The sequence below is a fragment of the Hypanus sabinus genome, chromosome 8 (assembly GCF_030144855.1).
Source record: "Hypanus sabinus isolate sHypSab1 chromosome 8, sHypSab1.hap1, whole genome shotgun sequence".
NCBI classification, from domain to species: domain Eukaryota; kingdom Metazoa; phylum Chordata; class Chondrichthyes; order Myliobatiformes; family Dasyatidae; genus Hypanus; species Hypanus sabinus.
Window position 1 is genome coordinate 171,052,381 of NC_082713.1, and position 15,737 is coordinate 171,068,117.

Sequence of the window (15,737 nt, forward strand, 5' to 3'; positions counted from 1 at the left end):
ATAATCTTTTGAAGTCTGTACTAATCATAAACTTACAACCTCCACATTAAATATATCCAATAATTTGGCATCCACAGGCATCCATGGCAATGAATTCCACAGATTCACCACCCTAAGGCTGAAGAAGTTCCTCCTTATCTCTGTTCTAAACAGACTTCTCTCTATTCTGAGGCTGTGGCTTCTGGATCTAAACTCTATAGGAAACATCCTCACCACATCCACTCAATTAAGGCCTTTCAATATTCAATAGGTTTCAATGAGATCCCCACCTCATTCTTCTTCTGTACTTCAGCGAGTACAGGCCTAGAGCCATCAAACACTCCTCGTACATTAACTCTTTCATTCCAGGTTTATTCTCGTGAACTTTCTCTGGATCCTTTCCAATGTCACAATGTATTTTCTTAGTTAAGGGACATCAAACCACTCACAATACTCCAAGTACTGTCTGACCCATATCCTCTGAAGCCTTCACATCACAACTTGACTTGTATTCATCCTCTTGTATTCAGTCCTTTCAAATGAATGCTAGCATTACATTCCTATCATCTTCTCCCTAGCAATAGCAACTTCACTCACTTCTACCCCATAAGACCATGATATAACCGTATATATAGCCATATAACAATCACAGCACGGAAACAGGCCATCTTGGCCCTCCTAGTCCGTGCCGAACCCTTAATCTCACCTAGTCCCACCTACCCGCACTCAGCCCATAACCCTCCACTCCTTTCCTGTCCATATACCTATCCAATTTTACCTTAAATGACACAACTGAACTGGCCTCTACTACTTCTACAGGAAGCTCATTCCACACAGCTATCACTCTTTGAGTAAAGAAATACCCCCTCGTGTTTCCCTTAAACTTCTGCCCCCTAACTCTCAAATCATGTCCTCTAGTTTGAATCTCCCCTACTCTCAATGGAGACAGCCTGTTCACGTCAACTCTATCTATCCCTCTCAAAATTTTAAATACCTCGATCAAATCCCCCCTCAACCTTCTACGCTCCAATGAATAGAGACCTAACTTGTTCAACCTTTCTCTGTAACTTAATTGCTGAAACCCAGATAACATCCTAGTAAATCGTCTCTGCACTCTCTCTAATTTATTGATATCTTTCCTATAATTCGGTGACCAGAACTGCACACAATATTCCAAATTTGGCCTTACCAATGCCTTGTACAACTTTAGCATATACATGGGAATAGAATTAGGCCATTTGGCCTTTCGAGTCTGCTCTGCCATTTCATCATGGCTGATCCAATTTTCCTCTCAGCCTTCTTCGGCATCCCCTCAAGCCCTGACCAACCAAGAATCTCTCAACTTCTACCTTAAATACTGTATACAGAAAGACTTGGCCTCCAGAGATGTCTGTGGCAAAGAATTCCACAGATTCGCTACTCTCTGGCCAAGAAAGTTCCTCTTCAACTCTGTTCTAAAAGAACCCCTCTCTGTTCTGATGTTGGCCTCTGGTTAAACTCTTCCACCATAGGAAACATCCTCTCCACATCCAATCTATCAAGGTTTTCATGATTAAATAGGTTTCAATGAGGTCATTCCTCAATCTTCTGAATTCCAGTGAATACAGGCCCAGAGCCATCAAATGCTCTTCATATGACAAGCCATTCAATCCTGGAATCATTTTCAGGAGACTCTTTTGAACCCTCTCCAGTTTCAGCACATCCTTTCTACGATAAGAGGACTAAACCTACTCAGAATACTCCAAGTGAGGCCTCACCAATGCTTTATAAAGTCTCAACATTACATCCTTGCTTTTATATTCTAGTCCTCTTGAAATGAATGTAAACATTGCATTTGCCTTTGCATTATCACACACACACACACATGCATATTCCCTCACACGCACACACACTCAGACACACACCCCACACACACACACATCTACATACACTCTCACACATACACCATGCATACTACACACACACCTACCTCGTGCACACACACACACGTACCACAGAGACAGACAGACACGCACACACACGCACACACACACATTGTGCTGGAAGTTGGGATCGAACCTGGGTCACAGGAGTTGTGAGATGTGCCTCTATCCACTGTCATGCATATGGGCATAGTCCCGATGGGTTAGGTGTCTTTGATGTGCTAGAGTTCTCTGTGCACACGTTTTTGTTTGTCTGCAGGATGCGGCGACCCAGAATAAAGGGAATGGCCTGTTCTTCAGTGATGGCAAGTGTCGCATCGATTACATCCTGGTCTACAGAAAGTCCAGCGCACAAGCTGGAAAGCGGGAGATGTTCGAGAGGAACCTCCGGGCTGAAGGGCTGCACATTGAGAAGGAGGTAGGCTGGCAGACACCATCTCTTCTTGCCAGTGTTCTGAAACCAGCCCAGGTACTGCCAGGCTTGGATAAAGTGAATGTTTCCAAAAGTGAGAGAACTTGGAACCAGAGAGCACAGCCTCAGAGTAGAAGGACATGCCTTTAGAGCTTTTGTCCACTGATATTAGCAATGATGTTAAATTATCAACACCATTGTGTGGCTGTTCATCAGTCAGTGAAACTTCATTGTGAAGTGATGCTTCCCATTTTTCCAAGACACAGCAGGGTAGCTGTTATTGCAATATTCTTAGTGCGAGCTGCAAGATGTGGGGTGGGAGGGGGTTCAATTCCTGTGGCTGTCTGTAAGGAGTTTGTATATTCTCCCCGTGACTATGTGGGGTCCTCAGGGTGGTCTGCTGTTATAAACTCTCCATTAACTCTACAAGATTCTGTTCCTCCACACTGTTACAAACTCTCTATTAACTCTACAAGATTCTGTTCCTCCACACTGTTACAAACTCTCCATTAACTCCACAAGATTCTGTTCCTCCACACTGTTACAAACTCTCCATTAACTCCACAAGATTCTGTTCCTCCACACTGTTACAAACTCTCTATTAACTCTACAAGATTCTGTTCCTCCACACTGTTACAAACTCTCCATTAACTCCACAAGATTCTGTTCCTCCACACTGTTACAAACTCTCCATTAACTCTACAAGATTCTGTTCCTCCACACTGTTACAAACTCTCTATTAACTCCACAAGATTCTGTTCCTCCACACTGTTACAAACTCTCCATTAACTCTACAAGATTCTGTTCCGCTACACTGTTACAAACTCTCTATTAACTCTACAAGATTCTGTTCCACCACACTGTTACAAACTCTCCATTTACTCTGTATTTAGAAGAAATGAGTATCCAGATTTACTCAAAGTCAAAGTAAATTAGTTGTAGACGGGTCATATTCTGCATGGAGGGCGGTCACCAGTGGAGTGCCTCAGGGATCTGTTCTGGGACCCTTACTCTTTGTGATTTTTATAAATGACCTGGATGAGGAAGTGGAGGGATGGGTTAGTAAATTTGCTGATGACACAAAGGTTGGAGGTGTTGTGGATAGTGTGGAGGGCTGTCAGAGGTTACAGCGGGACATTGATAGGATGCAAAACTGGGCTGAGAAGTGGCAGTTGGAATTCACCTAGATAAGTGTCAGGTGGTTCATTTTGGTAGGTCAAATATGATGGCAGAATATAGTATTAATGGTAAGACTCTGGCAGTGTGGAGAATCAGAGGGATCTTGGGGTCCGGGTCCATAGGACGCTCATAGCAGCTGAGCAGGTTGACTCTGTGGTTAATAAGACATACAGTGTATTGGCCTTCATTAATTGTGGAATTGAATTTAGGAGCTGAGAGGTAATGTTGCAGCTATATAGGACCCTGGTCAGACCCCACTTGGGGTACTGTGCTCAGTTCTGGTTGCCTCCTACAGGAAGGATGTGGAAGCCATAGAAAGGGTGCAGAGGAGATTTACAAGGATGTTGCCTGGATTGAGGAGCATGCCTTATGAGAATAGGTTGAGTGAACTCGGCCTTTTCTCCTTGGAGTGACGGAGGATGAGAGGTTACCTGATAGAGGTGTATAAGGTGATGAGAGGCATTGATCATGTGGATAGTCAGAGGCTTTTTCCCAGGGCTGAAATGGTCACAAGAGGACACAGGGTTAAGGTGCTGGGGAGCAGGTACAGAGGAGATGTCAGGGTAAGTTTTTTACTCAGAGAGTGGTGAGTGCGTGGAATGGGCTGCAGGCAACGGTGGTGGAGGCGGATACGATAGGGTCTTTTTAGAGACTTTTGGATAGGTACATGGAGCTTAGAAAAATAGAGGGCTATAGGTAAGCCTAGTAATTTCTAAGGTAGGGACATGTTTGGCACAACTTTGAGTGCCAAAGGGCCTGTATTTTCTATGTTTCTTTGTTTAAATTTATTATCGAAGTACGTATATGGCACCATATACAACCCTGAAATTCATTTTCTTATTGGCATTTACAAGAAAATAAATGATATAGAATTTATTAAAAACTATAATAAATAAAGGCTAGTAAACAACCAGTATGTAAGCCTAGAGATTGTTGCTAATATAACACTTGTACTTAGAAAATAGTTCAAATTTCAAAGTAAATTTTATTATCCAAGGACACATATGTCACATATACAGCCCTGAGATTAATTTCTTGCGAATAATCACAATAAATACAAGAAGCACAATAGAATCAATGAAAGACAACAACTACTATGGAAAAAAAAATCCCCAACAAACTGTGCAAAGCCATAAAGAAAGAAAAAATAAATAAGAATGAAAATAATAAATAAACAATAAATATCATGAAGATGAGACGAAGAATCCTTGAAAGTGAGTCCAGTTCAGTGATGGGCAAGTGAAGTTATCCCTTCTGGTTCAAGAGCCTGATGGTTGAGGGGTAATAACTGTTCCCGAACCTGGTGGTGTGAGCCCTGAGGCTCTTGTATCATCTTCCTGATGGCAGCAGCGAGAAGAGAACATGTCCTGGGTGGTGAGTGATCCCTGGTGATGGATGCTGCTTTCCTGTGACAATAGATGTGCTCGATGCTGGGGAGGGCTTGACCTGTGATACACTGGGCCATGTTCACTACTTTTTGTAGGCTTTTTCATAGAAGAGTATTGGTGTTTCCATACCAGGCTATGATGCAACAAGTCAATATACTTTCCACCACTCGTCAAAGTTTGTCAAAGTTTTAGATGTCATGTTGAATCTTTGCAAGCTTCGAAGACGGTAGAGATACTGTTATGCTTTCTTTATAATTGCAGTTGTGTGCTGGGCCCAGGAGATGGAGATTTGCAAGGAAAATTGCTGAAACTTGTTATTAAAGATGTGATAATTGGTTTCCTGAAATGGACATTGTGTTTATTTAATTTAATTTATTTATTTGGAGATACAGCATGCAACTGGCCCTTCCAGCACCCCACCTACTTAACCCTAGCCTATAATCACCTGCTGACCGGGCCGTCTTTGGACTGTGACAGGAAACCGGAGAAAACTCATATGCACATGGGAAGGACATACCAAGTTTCTTTTAGAGGACACCAGAATTGAACCCTGAACTCCGCCCAGAGCTGTAATAGCATTGTGCTAACCGCTACACTACTGTGATGCCCCAAATTGACACTTCTATCAATGTGATGCTGTAGCTGTCAAGGAATGGTTGGATTTAATTTACCTGGAATTTCTTATCTTTATGATAATTGCCACCAAATGAAAAAAATTAGAATGGATGAAGTTGTCTGTGGGTTTAATACAGGCAGAGTACTGGTTAGAGAACAAAAGGCTGCAGAATAAATTAGCCATTTGAGACTGGCGGATTGTTACTTATGGCTCCCATGTAGGTTAGTTTGCAAGTTCACCTCCATTTCTGTTTTCTGTTCCCTGTGTTTGTTATTCACAGTTAATTAGTAACAAGATTAAAGTTCTCATCCTGGTTTCCAAATCATTCTGAAACTTGTCCAATTCCGTCTCTAATCTTCTCATGTCTCTGGGCTCTTAGTGTTCTTTTAACTCCAACTAATCGTTCTTTTAAAGTACCCTCCAGAGTGGTCAAAATTACATGACTATTGGTTTCCTATTGAAGTTTCCCTTTGAAAATACTTGCAACATGCTCAAATTGCTGGAGGAACTCAGCAGATCAGGCAGCATCGATAGAAAGGAATAAAATGAATATTCTTTTCCATAGATGCTGCTTGACCTGCTGGGTTCCTCCAATACTTTACATGTCTTGCTCTGGATTTCCAGCATCTGCAGAATCTCTCGTGTCCTTGAAATTACTTTGTGCTTCTGGTCATTCATCCAGTTGTGAATTGTGGTCAAATGTTTGCAGATCTGCTGGTGAAATTGACTTGGAACTTGTCTCCTCTGGGGTCCTTTAAGATTAAGGATGGCGTGGTCATACTCCAGTTCTATGGGTACTGAAGTAACTGATGTGGGACCCACCAGCTCTGGCACCGTTGGGCCGAAGTTGACTTTTGGGGCAGTGGGTAGTGTGTGTGAGAGCTCACATCAGCTGCTTACTCTGGTTCTCTGTGGTCACCATGGCCACCACGTTCTCAGTACTGTCCCAGCTGAGGCTCCTCCTGAAGCGACTGCCCGAAAGAAATTCTGTCTTCGCGCTCAGACCTGGTCCCAGTTGGCCATGGTTGTGGTCAGTTTCAGCTCTGTATCCAATCTCCAAGTCTCCCTAGAGATTAATGCTGGTGCTTTGATGGCATTTTAACTTCTTTGCTAATCACTGTTTAAATTGTTTTATGTCCTTTCCATTACACAATTTAAATGAGACTGAAATAATTGTTACTGTGGACCTGATGCAGCACAAAAAACACAATAAGATAAAGAACATAATAATTAAAAAAGACAACAAATATAAATACATAAGATAGCTTCTATACACAGGTCCATTGTATGTCCAAAAAGTGACGCTAGGCACAGAAGTGTGTGAATATAAGGTGACTGACAGGAAATGATAAAGTAGTGGTGTTTGGGGGCATGGAGGGGTGGGTCAGTGGGCGGTTGGGGGTGTGGAGGGGTGGGTCAGTGGGCGGATGGGGGTGTGGAGGGGTGGGTCAGTGGGCGGTTGGGGGTGTGGAGGGGTGGGTCAGTGGGCGGATGGGGGTGTGGAGGGGTGGGTCAGTGGGTGATTGGGGGTGTGGAGGGGTGTGTCAGTGGGTGGTTGGGGGTGTGGAGGGGTGGGTCAGTGGGTGATTGGGGGTGTGGAGGGGTGTGTCAGTGGGTGGTTGGGGGTGTGGAGGGGTGGGTCAGTGGGTGATTGGGGGTGTGGAGGGGTGGGTCAGTGGGTGATTGGGGGTGTGGAGGGGTGTGTCAGTGGGCGGTTGGGGGTGTGGAGGGGTGTGTCAGTGGGCGGTTGGGGGTGTGGAGGGGTGGGTCAGTGGGTGGTTGGGGGTGTGGAGGGGTGGGTCAGTGGGCGGATGGGGGTGTGGAGGGGTGTGTCAGTGGGTGGTTGGGGGTGTGGAGGGGTGGGTCAGTGGGTGATTGGGGGTGTGGAGGGGTGTGTCAGTGGGTGGTTGGGGGTGTGGAGGGGTGGGTCAGTGAGTGATTGGGGGTGTGGAGGGGTGGGTCAGTGGGTGATTGGGGGTGTGGAGGGGTGTGTCAGTGGGCGGTTGGGGGTGTGGAGGGGTGTGTCAGTGGGCGGTTGGGGGTGTGGAGGGGTGGGTCAGTGGGTGGTTGGGGCTGTGGAGGGGTGTGTCAGTGGGCGGTTGGGGGTGTGGAGGGGTGGGTCAGTGGGTGATTGGGGGTGTGAAGGGATGTGTCAGTGGGTGGTTGGGAGTGTGGAGGGGTGGGTCAGTGGGTGATTGGGGGTGTGGAGGGGTGGGTCAGTGGGTGATTGGGGGTGTGGAGTGGTGGGTCAGTGGGCGGATGGGGGTGTGGAGGGGTGGGTCAGTGGGTGATTGGGGGTGTGGAGTGGTGGGTCAGTGGGCGGATGGGGGTGTGGAGTGGTGGGTCAGTGGGCGGTTGGGGTGTGGAGGGGTGGGTCAGTGGGCGGTTGGGGTGTGGAGGGGTGTGTCAGTGGGTGGTTGAGGGTGTGGAGGGGTGGGTCAGTGGGCGGATGGGGGTGTGGAGGGGTGGGTCAGTGGGCGGTTGGAGGTGTGGAGTGGTGGGTCAGTGGGCGGTTGGGGGTGTGGAGTGGTGGGTCAGTGGGTGGATGGGGGTGTGGAGGGATGAGTCAGTGGGTGGTCAGGGGTTATGGAGGGGTGGATCAGTGGGTGGTTGTCGGTGTGGAGTGGTGGGTCCGTGGGTGATCGGGGGGTGCAGAGGGGTGGGTACTGGGTGGTTGGGGGGTGCAGAGGGGTGGGTACTGGTTGGAGGTGTAGATCATTGTTACTACTTGATTCATTTCCCTGCACTATGAGATCCTTTTGCTCTCCATCCCTGAGTCTGGAGTTCCTGCCTTCCTTCTCTTCTCAGGTGCAGCTTGTACTGTGCCTTATCTAGGTTGGTCACAGGTTTATAGAACGTGGTATGCTACAGGTCCATGATGATCACCTTTTAACCTCCTCCAAGATTGGTCTAACTGTTCCCTCCTACATAGCCCTCAATTTTTCCATCATCCATGTGCCCATCTAATTATTGCTTAAAAGCTCCTAATGTATCTGCCTCCAGCACCACCTCTGGCAGTGTGTTCCACACACCTACCGCTCCCTGTCAAAAATTTACCTCTGCCCCCCCCCCCCATACTTCCCTCCTCCAACTATGGCGGCTGTGCTGGTAAGTTGGAAGGTTTGTTGATATTGCCCCTTACTCTGTCCGTGGGAGATGCAGTAGGTGGGGCAATGGCCTCACCGCCAGAGGTGTGGGTTCAATCCCGACTGTGTGGGGGTTTGGACGTTCTCCCCGTGCTGAGTGAACTCTCCCCGTGCTGAGTGAACTCTCCCCGTGCTGTGTGAACTCTCCCCGTGCTGTGTGAACTCCCCCTCGTGCTGTGTGAACTCCCGTGCTGAGTAAACTCCCCCCCCCCGACTATGTGGGGTTTGGACATTCTCCCTGTTTGCCCCCCCCCCCAGAAGCTGGGGTTTCTTCCCACATCCCACGGGTGAGATAATTGACCAGTTCCACAGTGAAATGAGCACAGCAAAAGCTGATATAGAGTCACGAAATTAATCTTCCTTACTGACAGCTTCTCAAAATGAAAAGCATGTTGGTCTGAAGTCTGGCATTTCCTGGCTTGTCCACTCGATGACAGCTCTTTGACGGATTGTCTCTCTAATGACAAGGGCAGTTTGTGCAGAGTGAACAAAGTCCAATCAGTGCTTCTCACGGTTATTCTTTATTCCCATTCAGATTGACTTATCACGTCTACATCAAAGCACACAGTAAAATGTGTCATCGGTGTTAGCAAACAACACAGCTGGAGGATGTGCCGGGGCAGCCCACAAGTGTCACCACTCATTCCAGCACCAAATCAACACGCTCGTCATGTTCAGCAAACACCCAACCGCCCACTCACCTCCTGCACAGATGGTGACTGAGGCGTGGACAAAGACACGGATGGAGAGGGGGAAGGAGGGGGCAGAGGGGCAGATAGATATGGAGAGGGGTGGAGAGGTGGAAGGAGGGGGGATAGATAGCCAGAAGGAGACGGGCTTGCAGACCAGTCCATGTCCATCCATGATGTCCCCTGCCTGCATGGATCACTGATCCTGGATCTCGTCGCATCTTATCGTACAATGAGCAAAACTGTCCTGCATCCATTGTTAAATCTGCTCTTTGTATCTGAGTAACCCTACTTTAAGATATTTGAGTCTGATTATGACAAAGCAAGTTTCTTACTCATAGTTCTCGTTGTGTAGAGAATGGGGAGCAGCTTTTATGCAGCATTGTGTCCGTTACCTATGAAGGGATTATTATATATTTCATGTTTCTGATGAAGCAGCTGAGGCAGATAGTGTGGCAATGGAGTAACACTTCATAGTGCCAGTGACCAGCAGCCCGACTCCCACCACTCCCTGGCAAAGTTTCCTCCTGTGTACGGGTTAGTTCAAAGTACTGAGTAAATTTACTATCAATATAATATATGTCACTATATACAACCCTGAGATTCATTTTCTAGTGGGCATACTCAATAAATCTATAGAATAATAACCATAACAGAATCAATGAAAGACTGCCCAGCTTGCATGTTCAATTGAGCAGAGCGCAGAAAGCAACAAACTGTGCAAATAAAAGAAGAAGAAATAATAAATTAGTAAATCAATCAATCAATGAGCATTAAGTATTGTGAAATGACAGTGGTGTTGTCAGCAAACTTGAATATGGCATTGTAGCTGTGCTAAGCCATACAGCCATAACTGTAAAGCGAGTAGAACAGGGGGCTAAACACACGGCCGTGTGATACACCTGTGCTGATGGAAATCGTGGAGGAGATGTTGTTGCCAATCTGAACTGACTGGGGTCTGCAAATGAGGAAATCGAGGATCCAAATGCACAAGGAGGTATTGAGGCTGAAGTTTTGAGGTTGATGAGAGTATTGAATGCTTAGTTAGGGTTTTAGTGAGTTGTGGGCAAGCTTTGTTGGTGCTGGGAGCATGCTGACCCTTGTGGGCTGTCCCCAGTACAATGCTCGGACTGTGTTGGTCATGGACACAAACGACACATTTCACTCTGTGTTTTGATGTAATGACAAATAATCTTTAAATCTTCTTTCTTTTTAAAGCCTCATTTAATAAATTTATTGCTGTCTTTTATCTTTTTTTTCCTTTTAGTCATCAATAACCAATGATGATGTAATATTTGTGAAGTTACACGCTCCGTGGGAGGTTCTTTGTAAATATGCCGAGTTAATGAATGTACGAATGCCTTTCAGGTAAGATAAAATAGGCTCTAATCTTCTTATTACTTATTGTGTTGGTAGAGTTATTTTCGGTATATTTAACCTGGTCATAATGTGAGTGCCATTGGAGACTGTTGCACCTGTAGGGAATATCAGAATCAGGTTTAATATCACTGACATATGTCATGAAATTTCTTGTTTTGTGGCAGCAGTACAACTCATAATAATCTCACTACAAATTACAATCAGAACTATATGATTTAAATTAAATCATGCAAAAAGAGAGCTGGGAAGAAATTGGATGGCAGAGGGGACTAAGCTGTTCCTGAATTATTGAGTGCTTACCTTCAGTCTCCTGGACTTCCTTCCTGATGAAGTTTACTAACACTGGTGATGTAGTCAGTTAGAATGCGCTCCGTGGTTTTAAGTGATACACCAAGTCTCCTCAGGCTCCTATTGAAATATAGCCACTGTTCTGCTGACTTCAATATGGTGTGTTTTTGAATCTGGTGGTCCTGGCATGGATGCTCTGTAGCCTCCTCACTGATGGGAGTGAGACAGACAGTCCATGAGCAGGATACCCAGTTCTGCTTCTGTGGCCATGCCTGCTTTATACTAAGCACTCTCATGCCACGGAAGGTGCAACATTCTCTTCTCCTTGACTCACTGTGACCAAACTTGTCACAGCATCCCTCCCCAAATCCCCTTCCTTACCCTGAAATAGAAACAGCAAATACAGGAAACGATTCAGAATCAGGTTTATTATCACCAGCATACGTCGCGCAATTGGCTCTTATATGGTAGCAGTGCGTTATGAGATGTAAAAATTACTAGAAGTGGCAAAATTAAATTGTGGAAAAGAAAGAGTAATGAAGTAGTGTTCAAGGGTTCATGGACAATTCAGAAATTTGATAGCACAAGGGAAGAGGCTGTTTTTAGATCATTTAGAGTGGATCTTTAAACTTCTTTTCCTCTCTTTGACTGTGGTAATGAGAAGGTTTGAGGTGCAAGTCAGGCAGCATCTGTGTGGAAAAGAAGCAATTAAATTTTTAGTTTCCAGACCCTTTGTTAGACATTTCAATGGAGGGTCCAGGGCTTGAAATGCCAACTGTTTCTTTCTGTACAGATGCTGCTTGATCCACTGAGTGTTTCCAGCATTTCCTGTTTTTATTCCAGCTTTCCTGAAGAGACACTGCAGTATCTCTTCACTCCAGTAGTTTTAAATGTGAGACGCTGGGAGGGGGGATGTGAGTAGTATTAGTGGTTCGATATGGTGTGGTGCACTGTGTGCTGCCTTCCAATTCATTCCTGTGTCTTTTTGAACTGTATCTGTGTTTGATTTGTTAATCTCTCCTTTTAGTCTTTCTTCTCTACCTCTTGCAGGCTTATATCTTCAATCTCCCTTTCCTTCCTTGCTAGTTCATACTGTAACTGACGCTGGGTTTTCTTCACGACTGGCTTCATTTTTGCTGTTCTTCCAGGAGAAAAATCTATTACCTGCATCGGCGCTACAAGCTCATGAGCAGGTTTGTGCAACTGAGTGGACAGCGAGTTTGCCCCTCACTTCCCCTCTAGATGGGACCTCTCACTTGGAGCCCCAGACCATGGCTGCACAGGTTGATAGGGTGATTCAGAAGACATAAGCCATGCTTGCCTTTATTAGATGAGCTATTGAGTTCAAAAGTCAGGAAGTTATGTTGCAGCTTTATAAAACTCCAGTTAGGCTGCACCTGCAGCTCTGGTCACCCCATTACAGGAAGGATGTGGAGGCTTTGGAGAGGGTGCAGAAGTTTACCAGGACGCTGCCTGGTTTACTGGACGTATGCTATTACGAGAAGTTGGACATACTTGGGTTGTTTGGAGTTCCAGAGCTGAGGGGAAACCTTATAGAGGTTTAAAAGATTATAAGAGACATAGATAGAGTAGACCGACAGCATCTTTTTGAAATGTCTGATACCAGAGGGCTTGCATTTAAGGTGAGAGGGGGTAATTTCAAAGGAGATGTGAGGGGCAAGTTTTCTTTACACAGGAAGTGGTGAGTACCTGGACTGTGCTGGCTGGGGTGGTGGTGGTGGCAGCTACATTAGGGATTTTTAAAAGATGATTAGATAGGCAGATGAATGTGAGGAAAATGGAAGGATATGGACATTGTGTAGGCAGAAGAGATTAGTTTAGTTGGCTACTGCATTACTAATTTAATTGGTTCAACAGGACATTGTGGGCTGAAGGGCCTGCTGCTGCTCTAGATTGTAGGTTCTGTATTGTAGAACACTACAGCACATGGTCCTTTGGCCCATCTAGTCTTTGTTGAACTATTAATTTGCCTGGTTCCATTTACCTGCACCCAGACCAGAGTCCTTCATATGCCTCCCATCTAAATTTCTCTTAATTGTCGAAATCTAACCCGTATCCGCTACTTCCACTGGCAGCCCGTTCACCACTCTCACCAGCCTCTGAGTGAAGAAATTCCACCTCATGTTCTCCTTAAGCATTTCACCTTTCAACTTTACCCCATAACCTCCAACTCCCATCTCACCCAACCTCGTTGAAAAAGCCTGCTTGCATTTGCCCTGTCTAAACCCCTCATAATTTTGTATACCTCTATCAAATCTTCCCTCATTCTTCTACACTCCAGACTACACTTGCTTGAGGTTAAACAATAGGTTATAATGAAGGCCAAATCTTTCTCTGACAATGGCAAACACAGTGATTCATTTTAATAAAAGTGTTGCAAACAATCACAACGTTCCCTTCGCAAGGCACACTTGTCGACTATAAGAATGCACAGCAGGGAATCAGCCCTTCAGCCCACAAAGACAATGTAAAATTTATTATCTAAGCACATCTCTCTCACCATATACTACCCTGAGATCCATTTTCTTGCAGATATTTACAGGAAAATAACAAAATATGAAAAAACTAAACATAAACTAAATAAAGACTGACAAATAGCTGATGTGGAATCAGTTTAGTGTTGAGGTGAGTGAAGTTTTCCACACTGGTTCAGGAGCCTGATGGGTGAAAGGTAATAACTGTTCCTGATTTGGGACCTGAGGCTCCTGTACTAGCTGATGGTATTAGATAGAAGAGGACATGGTGGGGGTCCTTGATGATGGATGCTGTTCTTTAGTGGCAACACTCCATGTAAATGAGCTCATTGGTGTTGGGGGCTTTGCCTGAGATGGACTGGGTTGTTTCCACCACTTGTCCATTCCTCGCCAATGGTGTTTACATGCATTATCTGGCCAACTTTTTGTCCATCTGCACCATTCCCTCTTGTCCGTGTTAGATCCATATCCTTCTATGCCTTGCCCACTGTTGGATTCTGATGTTTTAATGCAAAGTTGTTTCAGGAGTCAGGAAAGAGGCACAAAACCTGTTGCTTCATGTTTGTTTTATTACGTGTTAATAGAAGAAAGAAAATCTAAAGCAAACAGTAACAGGACCAGAGGCTAGTAGGTGAAGGGCGAGGGAAGCAAAGAGCAGGAAAGGATGGCAGAACTGCGTAGTCAGGTCTTTACCCTCCACAGATAACGAACGTTCCATTCAAATGTGTTCAAGAGTATCCAGTCACATACCCCCTATTCAAATAAACCTTCCATAACTTTCCAGAATCATACAAATATAACTAATGGGACACACTAATAATAGGCATCTGTTAGACTCATGAGGCCATGGATCTGCGCCTGGAATGGTTTCCAGGGCACAGGCCTGGACAAGGTTGTATGAAAGACTGGCAGTTGCCCATGCTGCAAGTCTCCCCTCTCCACACCACCGATGTTGTCCAAGGGAAGGGCACTAGGTCCGATACAGCTTGGTAGTAGTGTCGTCACAGAGCAACGTGTGGTTAAGTCACAACACGCTGCCTCAGCTAAGGCTTAAACTAGCAACCTTCAGATGACTAGACTGACACCTATCCACTTGGCCATGTGCCACTAGGGGACATACTAAACAATTTAATGTGTATAAGTAATTATATAAAATGCAAGCAGGTAATTAATTGTTAAGATGCAAAGAAAACCTAATTAACACTACTTAATTATCTGTCTAAATGCCTCTTAAACGTAGTGAATGTGTCTGATTCCACCACCTCTAGCAATGTGTTCAGATCACACTCTGTGTAAATAAATAAAATCTTACCCTTCAAATCCCCTTTAAATCTTTTTCCCTTCACCTGAAATATATCCCCTCTTGTTTTTGATCCTCCTACCATAGGGAGAAGGTTTTGACTAGCCACCCTCTCTGTTCCTCTCATAATCAAATATAATTGATAATTGGCTCATCACCCATTTTCAATCCTTTTTATTGATTTTCAAATAAAGAATATACAAATCGGAAGAGGAGTTTAACAAGTAGATAATATAAAAGACAAACAGCAATAGTAAAAACAGTAAGTATATAATGTCAAAATCAAATAGGTAAAATATTATGCTGTTATATATACAATGGTCAAGAAAAAAAAACTGCAGCTCCTCATAGAAATCATAAAAAAAAAGATTGGAAATGATCAATTTGGCTCATCATTATCGAGTGCTGAGGTGAGCTGTTTCCGTGACATCCGGACAGATCATTCCATATAAAGTAGATCAAGGTAACGAAAAAGAGAGGAAAGCAGTACATGATAAAGTGTGACCGTTGCAGTGCCGGCAGTGCTAAGGCCACAATGAGGGAGATGGTGAGGCCAGGTCCATCTTTACCATGCACAGTAAGTAGTTTTTTCGAGAGACAAGGAGGAATTTCTTTAGCCAGAGGCAATGAGTCTGTGGAATTCATTGCCACAGATGGCTGTGGAGGCCGAGTCACTGGGTATATTTAAAGCAGAGGTTGATAGGTTCTTGATTAGTCAGGGTGTCAAAGGTTACAGGGAGAAGGCAAGAGAATGGGGTTGAGAGGGACGGAATGGACAGAATGGCCTAAATTCTGCTCCTGTGTTTTATGGTGTCATGGACATGGTTTTAGTAGGAGCGGTTGTGGGGGTTTGAGAATGCTCCAATCCCACAATAAAATGACCACATGTTGTAAGGAGGGTCAGTTAGTCACTTACAGACCAAATTGGCTGGGACTTTTGATG

At 44.9% G+C, this 15,737-nt stretch overlaps 1 protein-coding gene across 6 annotated transcripts in view; it reads left to right on the plus strand.

Annotated features, from left to right (window-relative positions):
- LOC132398724 (anoctamin-4-like) overlaps positions 1 to 15,737 on the plus strand; it is a 183,940-nt gene that overhangs the window by 58,023 nt on the left and 110,180 nt on the right. For all 6 annotated transcript variants that reach the window (XM_059978558.1, XM_059978561.1, XM_059978557.1 and 3 more), the window contains exons 4-5: positions 2,161 to 2,319; positions 10,599 to 10,699. In XM_059978558.1, coding sequence (XP_059834541.1) covers positions 2,161 to 2,319; positions 10,599 to 10,699 — 260 coding nt within the window. The remainder of the gene's footprint in view (positions 1 to 2,160; positions 2,320 to 10,598; positions 10,700 to 15,737) is intronic.